This window comes from Mesitornis unicolor, unplaced genomic scaffold (genome assembly GCF_000695765.1).
Source record: "Mesitornis unicolor isolate BGI_N332 unplaced genomic scaffold, ASM69576v1 scaffold8723, whole genome shotgun sequence".
NCBI classification, from domain to species: Eukaryota; Metazoa; Chordata; class Aves; order Mesitornithiformes; family Mesitornithidae; genus Mesitornis; species Mesitornis unicolor.
In genome coordinates this window covers 48937-63622 of record NW_010175279.1, presented here as the reverse complement: position 1 = coordinate 63622, position 14686 = coordinate 48937, and the positions used below count along the sequence as shown (strand labels likewise).

At 35.5% G+C, this 14686-nt stretch overlaps 1 protein-coding gene across 1 annotated transcript; it reads left to right on the top strand.

Moving 5' to 3' along the window:
- Positions 1–397: 397 nt before the first annotated feature.
- LOC104538208 (glycogen debranching enzyme-like) lies at positions 398–13726 on the top strand (the record flags this gene model as incomplete). Its single annotated transcript, XM_010181326.1, has 13 exons — positions 398–534; positions 2150–2283; positions 3343–3518; positions 5224–5326; positions 6514–6739; positions 7161–7272; positions 7632–7767; positions 8375–8487; positions 10267–10478; positions 11045–11142; positions 11692–11779; positions 11878–12011; positions 13432–13726. Coding segments are annotated over 13 exons (1787 nt in total), but the record flags the coding sequence as incomplete, so codon positions are not given.
- Positions 13727–14686: the final 960 nt, after the last annotated feature.

Below are 14686 nucleotides of genomic sequence, written 5' to 3'. Positions count from 1 at the left end.
CTCTCTCTCTCTCTCTCTCAATCTCTCTCTCGGTACTATGGGCTGCAAAATTAAGTTTCAATATGCTTTTAAAATAAAAAGAAGATAAATATATCTCCAGTGAAAAGTCACATTAATTGAACCCTAGGCATTACTGGAATACTGAGGAATGTCAATCACTTACTAAATTTATGAATTTCATCATGCTGGTTATTCCACAATGGTTTTCATAACTGCCTAGGATGTAGGCTGAGGAAACTACAGTTGAGTTGTATCCTAACTTGTTCTGCAGATAAAGAGAACTATTACAGTTAAATCCAGTTACAGCATCTGTTGCTGTGTACCTTTTCCTCCTGAATTGTAACTGCTGTTTGTGATAATAGTGTGTCTTAATACAGGATTTGGTTTGTATCTTCAGGGTTAATGTCAGTGATGGCAGACATTAGACCAAAGAATGATTTGGGTCATCCTTTTTGTGATAATTTAAGATCTGGAGACTGGATGATTGATTATGTCAGTAATCGTCTGATTTCACGTGCAGGAGCCTGTGCAGAAGTGAGTAAAAATACTTGCTTGGTGACTTTGGGGGTTTAAATTACTAGTTTTCCTTTGCAGTTACTGGTGTATTTTTAAATTCAGTTTGTCTATAACATATTTCTTCTAGGAGATTAATCTGTTAATGTTTTTCTTCCCACTCCTCAGTCCTATTTAAGAATAGATTGTAAAATGGAAGTGAAAGATAGGTTGGAGGGGTTGTTAGCTTTTTACGTAAAGGCCTGCAGAGGTACTTCCTTGTTTGTTTATTACTTTTCCTCAAATAAAAATGAAGTAACCATTTTTTAAAGTAATTTCAAAAGACAGCCTATATACTACTGAGGCATACATGATTATGATACAGTTATAGTAAGATTGCAGTCAAGTACCTAGAAGATAGGAATTACTGAAGTTCAAGTTACCTGTATAGCTACGTTACACTGCAGTCCTTTTCTTTCTTTGTCATATTTTATTTTCCTGCATGGAAATTGCTTTATTCATTTAACAAGATGAAGAACTGATTTGGGTAGCTGACATAATTAATATAGTAATAAAGGTTTCAGCATTCTTACTTCATTTTGTTCATGAAGTCAGGTGTAGTGATATTAAACAGAAGAATGGATAAAGCAGTGTAATGTTAATGCTGAATCAGACCTCAGAGACAGAGCTTTTCTAGAAGGGAAGTTAGTCTGCTATGTTCCAGATTTACTGTTCTTCAAAGACTGTTGTTTATTTTTTCTGTGTATTTTTTGAGTTCTTAATTTGTAGAGTCTCATTCTGTTTTGCAGAAAACATGAAGTACCTATAGCTGTACTGAAGCAACATGAAACTAAATGTTACCATTTCTCTGTTGCCATAAGTAACTTTCCCTTCACAGTTTTCAAGTTAAAAGTATAGCATCATCATGTATTATATTGACACGTACTTTCCTTTGGCTGCACAGTCTTCATCTGCAAGGTTTAAATCTTTAGTGACTTTCTGGTAGGTTGTCATGATGTTCTTTAACAGTAGTAGAAGGAAAGAAGAGAAATACTTCCTGGATGTTCAACAATTTGCGATGACACGAGGATGGTGAAGCTCCAGAATCCTGAGTCCTAGATCCAGATCTGCAGTCATTTTCACTGGTGGCCCTACATAATTCGGCCTGTCCCTGGTCTGGCAGTTCATCTCTTCAGTCCTGTCTCTTCAAGCAATGAGAAAATTCCTTCCTACGCTTGGGTTGTAGTGATGCCGTTTGAATTGCAGCTTTCCTTTGCTACTCAGTTTTAGAAACTTTTTTGTGATAGTTTTATTTTCCTACAAGACTAGCAAAATATAATCTCTTTCTATAGTTAATGTTCTTGCCCATTTGTGTCATACTACAGAGACGTTACTTACATTTTCCCCTGCTACTTCTCTTAGAGTTCATCTCTCAGTTGTCATTTTGGATCAGGAGGGTACAGCAATTCTACCACAAATATTTAACATGGACAGCTTCTTCTGGTTGCATGCTAGGGATGTTATTAATAATTGAAGATAGCTGGGGTGTAATAAATGTACAAAAACTGTGACAAATACTTTAACTAGGTGGGTCCTGAAAGAACTGGTTTTTTTAACCTTTGTGTTATAGAGTTCTAATTATATTGTATTTTATTAGGTTGGTAAATGGTTGAAGGCTATGTTTGTCTACCTAAAGAGAATTCCACGTTACCTCATCCCATGTTACTTTGATGCCATATTAGTGGGTGCCTATACAACACTTCTGGATGTGGGATGGCATCAGATGTCTAGGTATGCTTGGCATATCAGAGCTATAGAGTTATCTGTATATATTTGCACCAAGTTTTATCTGCTGGAGAATTTAATTTGAATATTTTTATACTCATGTAAAAGGGTAGAATTGGTAGTGAATATCGAATTCATCTTCTAATGGTGGTGGTTTGGAAGGTTTTAGAAGTTGCAATGATTCCTTAAAGTTCAGGAAAAAAAGAAAATACCAGATTGTACTTGATGCTGATGCGTTGTTCAACACTTCTTCTCTAACACAGCTAAATGGCCTTCATTATCTGGGCACTTCGCTTAGTTCTTGTAATAACTGTTTAATCTTCAGTGTCTGCTTCTCCTTTGTTTACTGGAAAGGGAAGGGAGATTGATTTAATGGAGGCTTTATTCTAGCTCTGAAAATCCTGAATAAATCAGTATTGTTTTATACAAATATGGATGTTAAAATCAGCATAGAATTTGGCATGGCTGTGAAACCATGTGGAAAGGAGTATGATTTATGGAAAAAATGCTTGGAGATGAAATAGTCAGAAATGCAGGTCGCATTGCTTTAGACTGTGTTAACTGATTTGTTGACTTACAATTATATATTTTTATATAGATATAAAATAGATGTATAGATATAGGTATAAAATAGGTATAGATATAAAATAGATATAAAATTTGTCAATCTTTTAAAATACTAGGTTTGACAAACTTTTGTTCATAGTAAAATATCTTTTATCATATTTTTAAGACCTTAGGTCTGTATGTAGGCATCAAGTAAGTCAAACTGATTCCCTTTTTTTACTCTTTTCCCTAGAAGTATTTGACATAAACATTCATATTGACATTAATAAATTAAAATTTAAGGCTAACATTGGGCCCGCGTTATGGGGAAAAAAGTGATTTACAAATTAAAGCTTATGTACAAAATTAGATAATGCAAAATACTAACAGTAAATCATTAGTAGTTTACTGTCTTTATTATGCATAATACTTAAAATAATCTTCTGTAAATTAAAAAAGGTACATTTTATAGTCTGATACTGCTGAATGCAAAGTTAATTTAATTATGTTGTATTACAGCTTTGTGCAGAATGGATCAACGTTTGTTAAACACCTTTCCTTGGGTTCAATCCAGATGTGTGGGATAGGAAGATATTCTTGTCTGCCAGATCTATCTCCTTCCCTACATGATGTTCCCTATAGGCTGAATGAGATTACAAATGAGAAAGAGCAGTGTTGTGTTTCCTTGGCAGCTGGTAAGTGAGGACAACGTTTAAAACAAACAAAACCCCAAACAACCATCTTCCAAACTGTTTCCACTGTGCTTGGGATCCATGTCAGCAACTACCAATAGAATGTAGGTAGCAGTTTTCCTCACTTCTGCCCAGAGTTTTAACTTGTGTTAAAGTTAAAGATTTTCCCATCTAGCAGTACTTGGGAACAACTGTTTTGTTACTGCTTTTGTGCAGGGTGAGGCTTATAAGCACTTTATTTAGAGACATTTTTGGCTTTATCCACTTCTATCATATATGGAGATCCACAAAGATGTTCTCTTTCCAGACGACTTGCTTCAGATAAACTAAAACCTATTATGCTAAGTATATATATATTTTTTTTAAATGTGAATTAAGGAACTGAATTGTAATGGAGTACAAGAGTGAATTTATTCTTTACAGCTTCTCAGAAAAAAAGGAACCATTTGCAGACCAGAATGCCTGATCTGAAACTGTCTCTCTAAGGAAAGAGCGTAAAGCAGTCAGCAAATAGTGTTTATACCTCTGAATGTTCTGCCAGCATCTGGCAGCCTTTGAATTGGGCACTTTCCTGTGTCAGAAGTATTATCTTCTATATTTAGTGTACTTGGAATGAATTTAGTTTTGTTCTGATTTGGCCCATTCCTTTTTAGAAACCATAGAAACTTTTACCATCTACAGCTTCTATGGCATCTGTCTCACTGGGCTGTTTATTTGCTTCTTTTTGCCATCCGTCTTTCTCTCATGGAACTTTACTGCTTAGTTTCTTCTTTTTAGTAACATTCCATTTGGTTGCTTTAGTGTTACCTAGAAGCGCAGAGGCACCGTGTTCGATTAGATTGGTCATCAAGATTAATTATACTGAAGAGTTTGGTTCTAAGTATTCCCCTCACATATTCACTGGTAGTTGTGTCTGAGATTTTTTAACTCATGCATGGATTGTCATTCTCAAGTGCTGTTGCCATATATTATATGGTCATATTTGAGTATTACCAAATACTTTGGAAAAGCAAGTGATAGAAGTTGAAATGTTCTGTCAAGCCTGCACAAGAGACTGATGTTTTGAAACTTTACCATATGGAAATTTTTGTTTGTTAGATTGAAAATGGTAATAAATGGAACAAAAGACTAGGATGGACATACTGTTGCAATTACTATGCTTTATAAGTCAGAATCATTCTTAAAGTTACCTGTTACAATGTCTGCAGTAAGATGTAGTTCTAGAAGCTGCTGTAAAAGGGAAGCAGGGTTCCTCTTATACTGCCTGAGAACTATTTGGGGATGAAGAAATTCATAGGTCTCCAGTCATAACCCCTTTATGCTCTGAGATGGCACAGCTCTCATATATAAAGTCTTGCCAACAAAGCATTGTAGATCTCATCATAGTTCTGGTTTTTTGTTCGTTAGTTTTCATTCTGTTTTAATTAAAGGATGGCACTTGGTTAAGTTAGAGTGATTTAATTAAAAATTATTCATATGAGAAGTTCTGTTGTGCGATCTTGAAATTCTAGAAGATAATTGTTCTAAAATGAGGTTTTATTTCCTTTCATCAAAAACTTGATCTAGAAGATTGTTTAAATATCTCAATCTAGGAAAATAAAAATCAAATGTGAATTTAATTTTACTTCTGCTTATTTTATACATACATGCATGCCTGGAGATTTCTGCCATGGGAGTAAATGAGATGGACAGTGACATTTCTTTTTAGGTTTGCCTCACTTTTCTTCTGGAATTTTTCGCTCCTGGGGAAGGGATACCTTTATTGCACTGAGAGGCCTCATGTTAGTTACTGGGCGCTATCTAGAAGCAAGGTAAGAATGACTTGTACTTAAATCTTTCTGGTTTTAGAGGTAGTTAGGTAAAAGGCACGCTCTCAAAACCTGCAATGACACACAAGCTATTAGAAACAGCTAATGTGCAGTATAAAACTTTAATGGCCTTGAGTGTATTTGGGAGTTCTCTTTAAGTGGAATTAAAAATACTACTTAAATTATTCTCTTTTGCATTCTTAGTGCTGATGTGAAGCTGATGTTCTGAATAGATAGGGTAGTTTTAACCCTTGTAACACTACTGCTTGTCCTTAAACAGTGTGTTTCACATGTACTTGCATCATTGTTGCTGAGCAGTAATTTCAAGAGTATTTATTTAATAATTTGAAGTAACAGGATACCATTTTAATTAGAAAGGTATGATTGCATGTCTATCATGATTATTTTTTTTGTAACTGCTGGTTACCCTATTAATGCTAGAAATCAGCTAATTGTGGATTGTTACAATCTGATATCTGTTTGTTTAACCTGACAGATAAGCCAGATACAAGGCAGATCTATTGATTTGGTATTTTCATTAATCTTTTAACACATGATACAAACATAAAAATAGTTATTCTTAATCAGGACGTATTTATGCTGTTGTACACTTGGCCAACTATTACCTTTCTCATGCAGTAAGATCTGCAGTCCACTAGTATGTTTATGTTCCCTTTTAAAGCTAGCTGGAATCCATGTTTTCTGCAAGGTACGTGCAATGGTTCTCAAATGAAACTTCTCATAACCTCAGTTGCTGTCACCTCTCTGTATTTTAATGTGAAATTCTCATCTACTCCTGCCCTCTATCCCCATTCCCACCTCACCCTTCAAAATGCATACCAGGGTAATCATAAACAATGTCAATAAAACCCTTCCCTGTGACCTCAGTGAGATTTGGATTTAGGTTCTATATCACTACCTATGAAAAAGCAACCTAGCTTTTCAGTAATAGCAGATGTATATTTTGTACGAACCAGTTTAAATGAATTCATGTTTGGAGAATTTGTAGGGTACAGATGACACTTTATTGTGAAAGAACTTCATGCTAATTTGTAGCTTTCAACAGCAAACTTTTGGCATCTGTCTTTAAGATCCTGTTTGTCTCCTTGACAAACTCATATACTTTGTACTTGGCCCAGTAATGGCCTTGAAAGTAACTTAGTCAAGACTCTGTTTTTCTTTTGTTCTAGAAACATCATTTTAGCATTTGGTGGGACTTTAAGACATGGTCTCATTCCCAACCTACTTGGGCAGGGGACACATGCCAGATACAACTGTCGTGATGCTGTATGGTGGTGGCTTCAGTGCATCCAGGACTACTGTAAAATTGTGCCAAATGGAACAGACATTCTCAGGTGTCCTGTTTCTAGGATGTATCCAAGAGATGACTCTTCTCCTCAGCCCCCAGGCACTGTGGTAAAGATCACTTCTGATTTAAGTATTTAACACAACTACAAATTTTAATGAAATTACTTAACTTTTCTAGCTGCAGGAACCTGTCACTATCTGTTGTTTATAGCAAAATTTGATTGTAGCACAAGAATTCCATATTTTAGGCACTTCCTGCTGCATCCGCATCACGTGATGGATGGATGAAAAAAATCCATCAGCTTCTAAATTTTTTCTTTGCTTTTTGTTACAAAAATATGTTCATATTAAAAACAGTATACAATGTGTTGCCATTGTCAAAGAGGCTAATGGAGATGTTAAGTGCTTTTCTTCTGAAGTATCATAAGTTAGAGGCTAAAAATTGCTACTATTTGCACAATAGATAGAGCCTTTCTGCTTATTTTTCATCTTGCCTTTCATGTCTCATCCAAACACACAATCATTCTAGGATCAGCCACTTTATGAAGTAATACAGGAAGCAATGCAACGCCACATGGAAGGCATAAATTTCCGCGAAAGGAATGCTGGTCCGCAGATAGATCAAAACATGAGAGATGAAGGTAACATATATAGAACTCTTGCTATACAAGTCGGGAGATGATCATATTTTCTTTCCTCTAGCTATTGCATGTATTTTTGAAAACATAATTGTTTTATGCAATTAAAACTATGTTACTACATTATAAACACATTTAATGTTTAAAAAGTACCTAATTGTTTGTTATCAGCAGCTGATGTTGCAGTACAAGTTATCTTTAAATAAAAGTTGACTTAAAAAGTACAGTTGCTTTCAGAAACCCACCTCAGATATCTTGTTTGGAGGTTTTTGTTTATTTGGGAGGCTTGGGCTGGGGTTGGGTGGCACTTGGGTTTTTGTGTTTAAAATACAGACGTCACACGTGATATTCTTGCTTGGCAGGTTTTACTGTAACTGCAGGTGTTGACAGTGAGACTGGCTTTGTCTTTGGAGGGAATCGCTTCAATTGTGGCACTTGGATGGATAAAATGGGAGAAAGCGACAGGGCTCGCAACAAAGGAATTCCTGCTACTCCACGGTACAAAATCCAGGCTTTTGTGGGGAAATGTTAAAATTATTTATGATAATAATTCCTGAGTCTTTGGTAGCTTCCTGAAATAATATCGTAGTGTACAGCAGCAGCTAAAAAAAGGTAATTAAAAACATAATTCTGGGTGTCATTGGTAAAAGCTTTTAGAACAAGACAGAGGGCATCGTTCTGCTTCTTTGTGAAACCTTGCACCTGCAAGATGCACTGAACCTTGAGTGTTACATATGTAGTGCTGGTCTCAAGAAGGGCATAATAAAGGATGGTACAGAGAAGGGCAGCCAGAACTCACAGCGATGGAGTAGCTGCCTTGCAAGGAGACATTGGAGTGTCTCAGGACCCTTTGTTTTTGAGAGAATGTGGATGAGAGCAGTATGACTGAAGTTTACAAAGTCGTAACAGCGGTGAAGATAATGGAGCTGTTATTCTCACTGCAGTACGGTAGAACTTTGGAATGCTCATATAGGAGAAATAGGGGAATAGTTAGAGAATAGGGAAAACTAAACTGTCTAAAGATACATACAGGCTATTTTTTCCATTACTTATTGAACTTCTTAAAGTAACTTTTTCTTTTTTTAAATCATTATTATTATTTTAGAGATGGCTCTGCTGTGGAAATCGTTGGCCTGTGCAAGTCGGCTGTTCGCTGGTTACTGGATTTATCTGGGAAAAATGTGTTTCCATTCCGTGGAGTCACTGTGAAAAGACATGGTAAAGACAAGCATACCTTGTAATTGTGTTACTGGAGTAAAAAAACAACTAAAAAAATAAAATGGTGGTCATACAACATCAGAGATTATTGTCAGACATCCCAAAAAGGTTTAGAGGGAAACAAGGAAAAACTTGGGAAAGGATCATGTACGATTAAAATCTTCTGTTAATACAAAAAATTAAGAGTTGATATTGTCATGTTGATATTTCAAGTATTTTATTCCTTATATTAAAGTGTGGATTACAGAGGAATTTTGGACCCTAAGTACCATTTCTCAGAATGGGTATAAGTGATAGGATTGTTATGTATTATGATAATACACAGCATTCATTACAAGAATGCTACTTAAAATGACAGAAGATACTTCTCTTTTTTTCTTCCTTAATATTTGCAACACAGAAAAACACTTATTGTGAATATTTACATAAATCTCTTCAGGTGTCCCTTATGTTTCAGAGGGATACTGCTCTGGCTACAAAGTTTCTTTACATTGTGCTTACCCAGCCCAAGTGAATATGCATACTGCATAAAGCCTATTTACTCTTCTGTAAAGGTTAATATTGGAAAACAATTAATTTAATGGTTCTTTTATCCTATTTTAGGAAATGAGAATGTAGGTTTTTGGGCTTTTTTCCTAGCTGTCCTAGACAGTACAGATTCTTAGGTCATTAGTTTCTGTCACTTCAGGATTTCTTAAAATCTATGGCTAGAGTAAGACAACTTGGAATTCAGTACACAGCACTGTTATAACCCATAGATGTAGAAACAATATTTATGGGTCTTGTTTTCTCTCTCTTTTTCCAGAATCATAAGCAACTCTTTTAGATTCAGTTTGATTGTGTATGCTGCCTTCTGTTGTTAATCTCGTGTAACTGAGTTTTTAAATTTCATTCACCTACTGCTTAACCTAGTTTAAAACCAGCTTTAATTCCCATTCACCATCTGTGCCTTGTTTATTAAAAATAGCCTTAGAGTTTCTAGGCTTTTTGTTCTTCTGGCAATACTGTATTTCAATTTTAGTAGTAATGTCCTTTTTGATATATTCCAACTGTAGTTTAAGAAAAACAGGTAATACTCCTGTACTCACCTAGTATAGAAGTAATGTATAATTCGTGACTATTTTAGGTTCCTTCATAAAAGCATTGCTCATTTAAGATGTATGTGTATCTCAGTCAGGAAGATATTCCTAGCACAAATCTGCTGACTAAAAGCTGACGTTTTTCTAGTCTCACCTGAAGTTTCAGTGAGCTGTTCCTGTGAACTGTAGAACTGGCCTAAGCGTGGGGAATCACCAGCTGGAGAGAGGTGATCCTAAGTCTGCTGCTGTTTTATCAGGTGTCAGGAATTTCAGAAGAGAAAGCTTTTAAAAGTGATAATGTCACTTGTCCTAACGTTTTGACACTCGCTTTGAACTCTCCAAAATAGGAAGAGCATGTGTACCAAGTACTATGAAAGAGTTGACATGCTGAAATGCTAATTACAAAATTCCTCAGTTAAACATTTACTGTAGATCACAGTACCTCATGCTGTTTGCTCCCAGCTAACTGCGTGTTAGAAAATGTTGTGTAAAAAGAAAGATCAGCGTGTGTTGGAGTTGATCTGCAGTATAATTCAACTTTGGATAATTTTTTTGCAATGCTACTGTGGCCTTTATTGTGTTAGGAATATCTTCAGTAAAACTTCAATACAAAAGACAGTGAAAATAAACATAAGCATACTTCTGGTGTTACTGCTGTGGCTGTTTTCAGAAAATAAATCCTTTATGTAACATCTTGCAGGAAAGGAGGAGACTATCACGTATGATGAGTGGAACAGAAAGATTCAAGGACACTTTGAAAGGCTGTTTTTTGTCTCTGAGAACCCAGCAGATCCTAATGAGAGACATCCAAATCTTGTCCACAAACGTGGAATTTATAAGGACAGCTACGGAGCTTCAAGCCCTTGGTGTGATTACCAGCTCAGGCCAAATTTTACAATAGCAATGGTTGTGGTAAGTGGAGCGGGGAAGCATTTGCACTTAAAATTTTCTTTATTACTGAGCTAAGTTTGCATTGTAAGATTAATCTGCGTGGTGTATCAGGAACGTGCATTGATTACAATAACTTCTTGAAAGCTATTCTTTTCTATGCTCTTAACATTGGTCCATCTTGGAGTGTCTCCTAAAAATACATGCTTGACAGGCTGTGCCTAAATGAAGTTGCCGTCCAGTTGCTAGGATAATTTTGTTCACTGTATGCAGAATGTCTTTTAAGGTTAAATCTGGGAGGCCGCTTTTCCCATCAAATTATCTAAAAGGTATGGGTTGAGTGTTGTCTTTATCTGATTTGCAAAGAGTTTCAGTAGTAATACTTGGCAAGTTTATATAAAATGTAAATTTAATATTTTATTTTTTTTTAAATGCTGGATAGTTTCTGTCCTCTTGCTTATTCTCACTTGTAGGTTCCAGAAGTTGATTCTGTAATACTGAATAATTCAGTTTGTGAGCTTCTGTGTTTGTATACAGTGGTATGTGTGTACTTGCACAGTTTGTTCATTAAATCTTGATTATTTTATTAGGCCCCTGAGTTGTTCACACCTGAGAAAGCTTGGAAAGCTCTGAAGATAGCAGAGGAAAAGCTGCTTGGTCCATTAGGCCTGAAAACCTTAGACCCAGAGTAAGTATAGTAGATACAAGAATAAGTGCAAAACACAGCAGGAGGAATTATGTGACACATGGTGGTAGTATTTCCGTTGTTAAAATCCTCGTATATACTTTTGGAATAAAGCTGCAATAAATACTTCCAGAACAACTATTTTGTGCTGTTCTAAAAGCCTACGCAATTGATTTTATTTATGTAAGCAATCACTGGGTGGTTTTGGTTGCCACACAGTAAGCAAGTCACATTTGGTATCATAAAAGATGTTGAATTTACATCTTGATGCATACATATATACAATACAGCACACAGCACTACAGTTTGAGTAAAAGCATAAGGGGAAAATTATTAATTCAAGTGATTCCAAGACTTTAACCATTTTCTTAGTAGTTAAAACTGTATCTGGAAGTTTATTTGCATGTAAAATACAGAACCTGGTGGAGACCTCCTGAGCTTAACCATCATTAAATGTAAATGCCATGACAAATTTTTGGCTGACTTCTGCTTTCCATTTTTACATACCATTTTTGTTAAGGCTTTGTGTAATTTGTTTTTTCTTTCTTGCAGCGATATGGTTTACTGTGGAGTATATGATAATGCTCTTGACAATGACAACTATAACGTAGCCAGAGGTTTTAATTATCACCAAGGACCTGTAAGACCCAATTTCTTCCATTTTAGATGTCACCTTTGTCACCTTTTCAAACTGATAGCTACAATAATAGTAATAATCTTTGTTCATTCTCTGCTTAGGAATGGCTGTGGCCAATTGGGTATTTTCTTCGTGCCAAATTGTACTTCTCAAAGTTGATTGGTCCAGAGATATATGCAAAAACTGTAGTTATGATTAAGAATGTTCTTTCTCGCCACTATGTTCACCTTGAAAGGTAAGACACCAACTAACACAGATTCAAAATACTCATTCAAGCTAGTGGTATCCACTATCCAATTGCATTTAAAAGTATAGATCTATAATACAAACAGCATCTGTTTTCTACATATAAAGTTCACTCCTGTATGCACTGTTGTATATCTCAAGTCAGTTTTCAAGTACGTCTGAGATGTCATGCTTTTTATAGAGTTCAGAATTACTGATTACTTACACATGTGAAGTCTGGGTGAAATAAACCTTACATAAAAATGAGGATCTAATTTCATACAAAAAGGGAATTTCAGAAAAAAAACTGAGGGCTTTTTTTTTAAATGAAAGTATTTCAAAACAACCTGCAAAACAAAGTGGTTAAAGGGCTAGTAGTGACAGATTAAAATTGTGGCAGATGAGTTGATGGAAAATATTAGGATTTCTTGTGTTATAAATAAGGAAATTAGTATGACAGTGTTTCAGAATCTTAATAACCTTGACATTCTAAGAAGCCAGAGGAACTTGCTTAAAGCCCTTTAGTGTTCCTTTGCATTTTGATTTCTTAATCTTAAAAAGCAAACTGCCAAACCCGGGCTCGTTTTTCCATTTTTCTGTTGATTATATTCTTAATTATTAAGGATTTGAGACAACTGAAAACAAAAGAAACATGTTGCTCTTGATTTCTCTTCCATATAATCTGTTCTACAGTATTTAAAATATGCATTTATTTGTACTCATAAGAGTAACTCAGTGGGACTGGTTGTGACAGAGTTTGTCTGACCATGAGGAAGACAAGAGATTTGTTAAGCAACTTTTTGTCTTGCTCAGTGTCTTGTCCTAGTGTCTTTTTTGGTAGCATTAGCAAATAACTTGCAGTTTGGTAGCACTCTGTGTTCGTTTTTGTCTTAATACTTACTTAGTGCAGAATTAGTGATGTAGCAACAGACTCAACTTACGAGTATTTCTGTACGTATGTTAGTTTGTGTGGGGTTTTATTCCTGTGGAGGGAAAAAATGGGTTAATGTAGTCATGCTGTCTTCCAGCTGTTACCACTTTTTAGCACCATAATCCAGTCTCAGGTGTAGTTTGAACACCACTCAGTTACCTCAAAGATCATTTGTATTCTTGCAGCTGCAAAACTGAATGAGAAACAGGAGCAACATGCCAGTAGTGTAAGTTCAGACGTTATTAGTAGCAGAGTCCACTATGAAGGAGAAGCACCCCCACAAAAAAACCTAAAATACCCAACTGCAGGAAAAAAAAAAGAATTATATATCAGTTATTAGAGAACGTTCTGTGCCTGTAGGACAAAAGACCTTTAGTCATGGTTTTCAGTTTTCTGCTGAGATAATCTTCTAAAAGGTTTTATAATGCAGTGTTCTTTTAATTTCCATGTATAATCTAACTACAATACTACTTTGATTTTTTTTTTTTCTTTTAATCAGATCATCCTGGAAAGGGCTTCCAGAACTGACCAATGAAAATGGACAATATTGCCCTTTCAGCTGTGAAACTCAAGCCTGGTCAATTGGTGTTATCCTTGAAATCCTTTATGACTTGTAAAAGTGTATTTTATTGGATTAGATGAAACTTCTGTGGTCTTGTTACTGGGCATAAATGAACACTTGGCTTATACTGCAAGGGAAATGTCCTCTTCTGCACAATCACTTAAGCTGTGTCCTGACTTTCAGAGATGCTGGATGCCAACAGCTTCTATATCCTGTCACTGTGTGGGGCTTGGGTTGTTTTTTTGAAAATCAGGTCATGACAATAAAACTGCAGTGCACACTTGATGCAGGAACTTTTAGTAAGGAGCAATTTTAAGAATATGCACAAACTTAAAGTAGCTTTGGTTTTTTTAGACTTTTCAAATCAAAATCTTAATGTAAGAAAGTGAGGTGGCTCTTCCATGAGCTAAAATTAAGTAGCACAGTTCTTATGTTACTGGGTTTTTTTTTTATGTCTCTTAAACAGTAAATGGATGTTTTGCAAATGCATGCTTAAAGGAGAGTAGACTAACCTATAGCTTTTGGAGTTTGGTATGCTTTGTGCTGTAGCACGATACATTAATGAAGGCATAGTATGTTGTCTCTGTTGAATTGTATTACGGGGACTTTTGTGGTATGTGTTCCACTCCATTAAGCAACCACAGAAATAAATTTTAAAAATACTGTAATAAACCAACCTTTGAAGTCATATATAAAATTTGAAAAAACTTTGAGAATTAACTTGAGCAATAATGAAGTAGTATCCTATGTTAATCCATTTTAAAACTAATTTAAGTACTGTGGGCCGTGCAGCACACCTATTTTTTAATTTAAATCTGGTTTTCACTGTGAGGAATTCGTAAGAAACACATGCATGTGCATACAGTGCACAGCCTGTATGTCAGCAGAGGCCAAAGATACAGAAGTCAGTGTGTTTGACTGCTTAATTAAATTAATTTATTAAAGAGGTATGATCAACTCAGCCCTCTATTCTTAAGAAAATCCTAGCTGCATTGAAGCAGGTGCAAACACTTAACATTAGTGAGTAGAGATACTAGCCTGCCACCAGAGAAAAGAGGAGGTTTTTAGGCTGTTTGAAATAACACCAATAAGAAAAAGCATGCTACCTCTGTGTGTTGTTCTTTGGGAACAGCATCCAGTGAACATGATGCAAAACGTTTGCTTTCTTTTGTATTTGAATGTCTGCATGCCC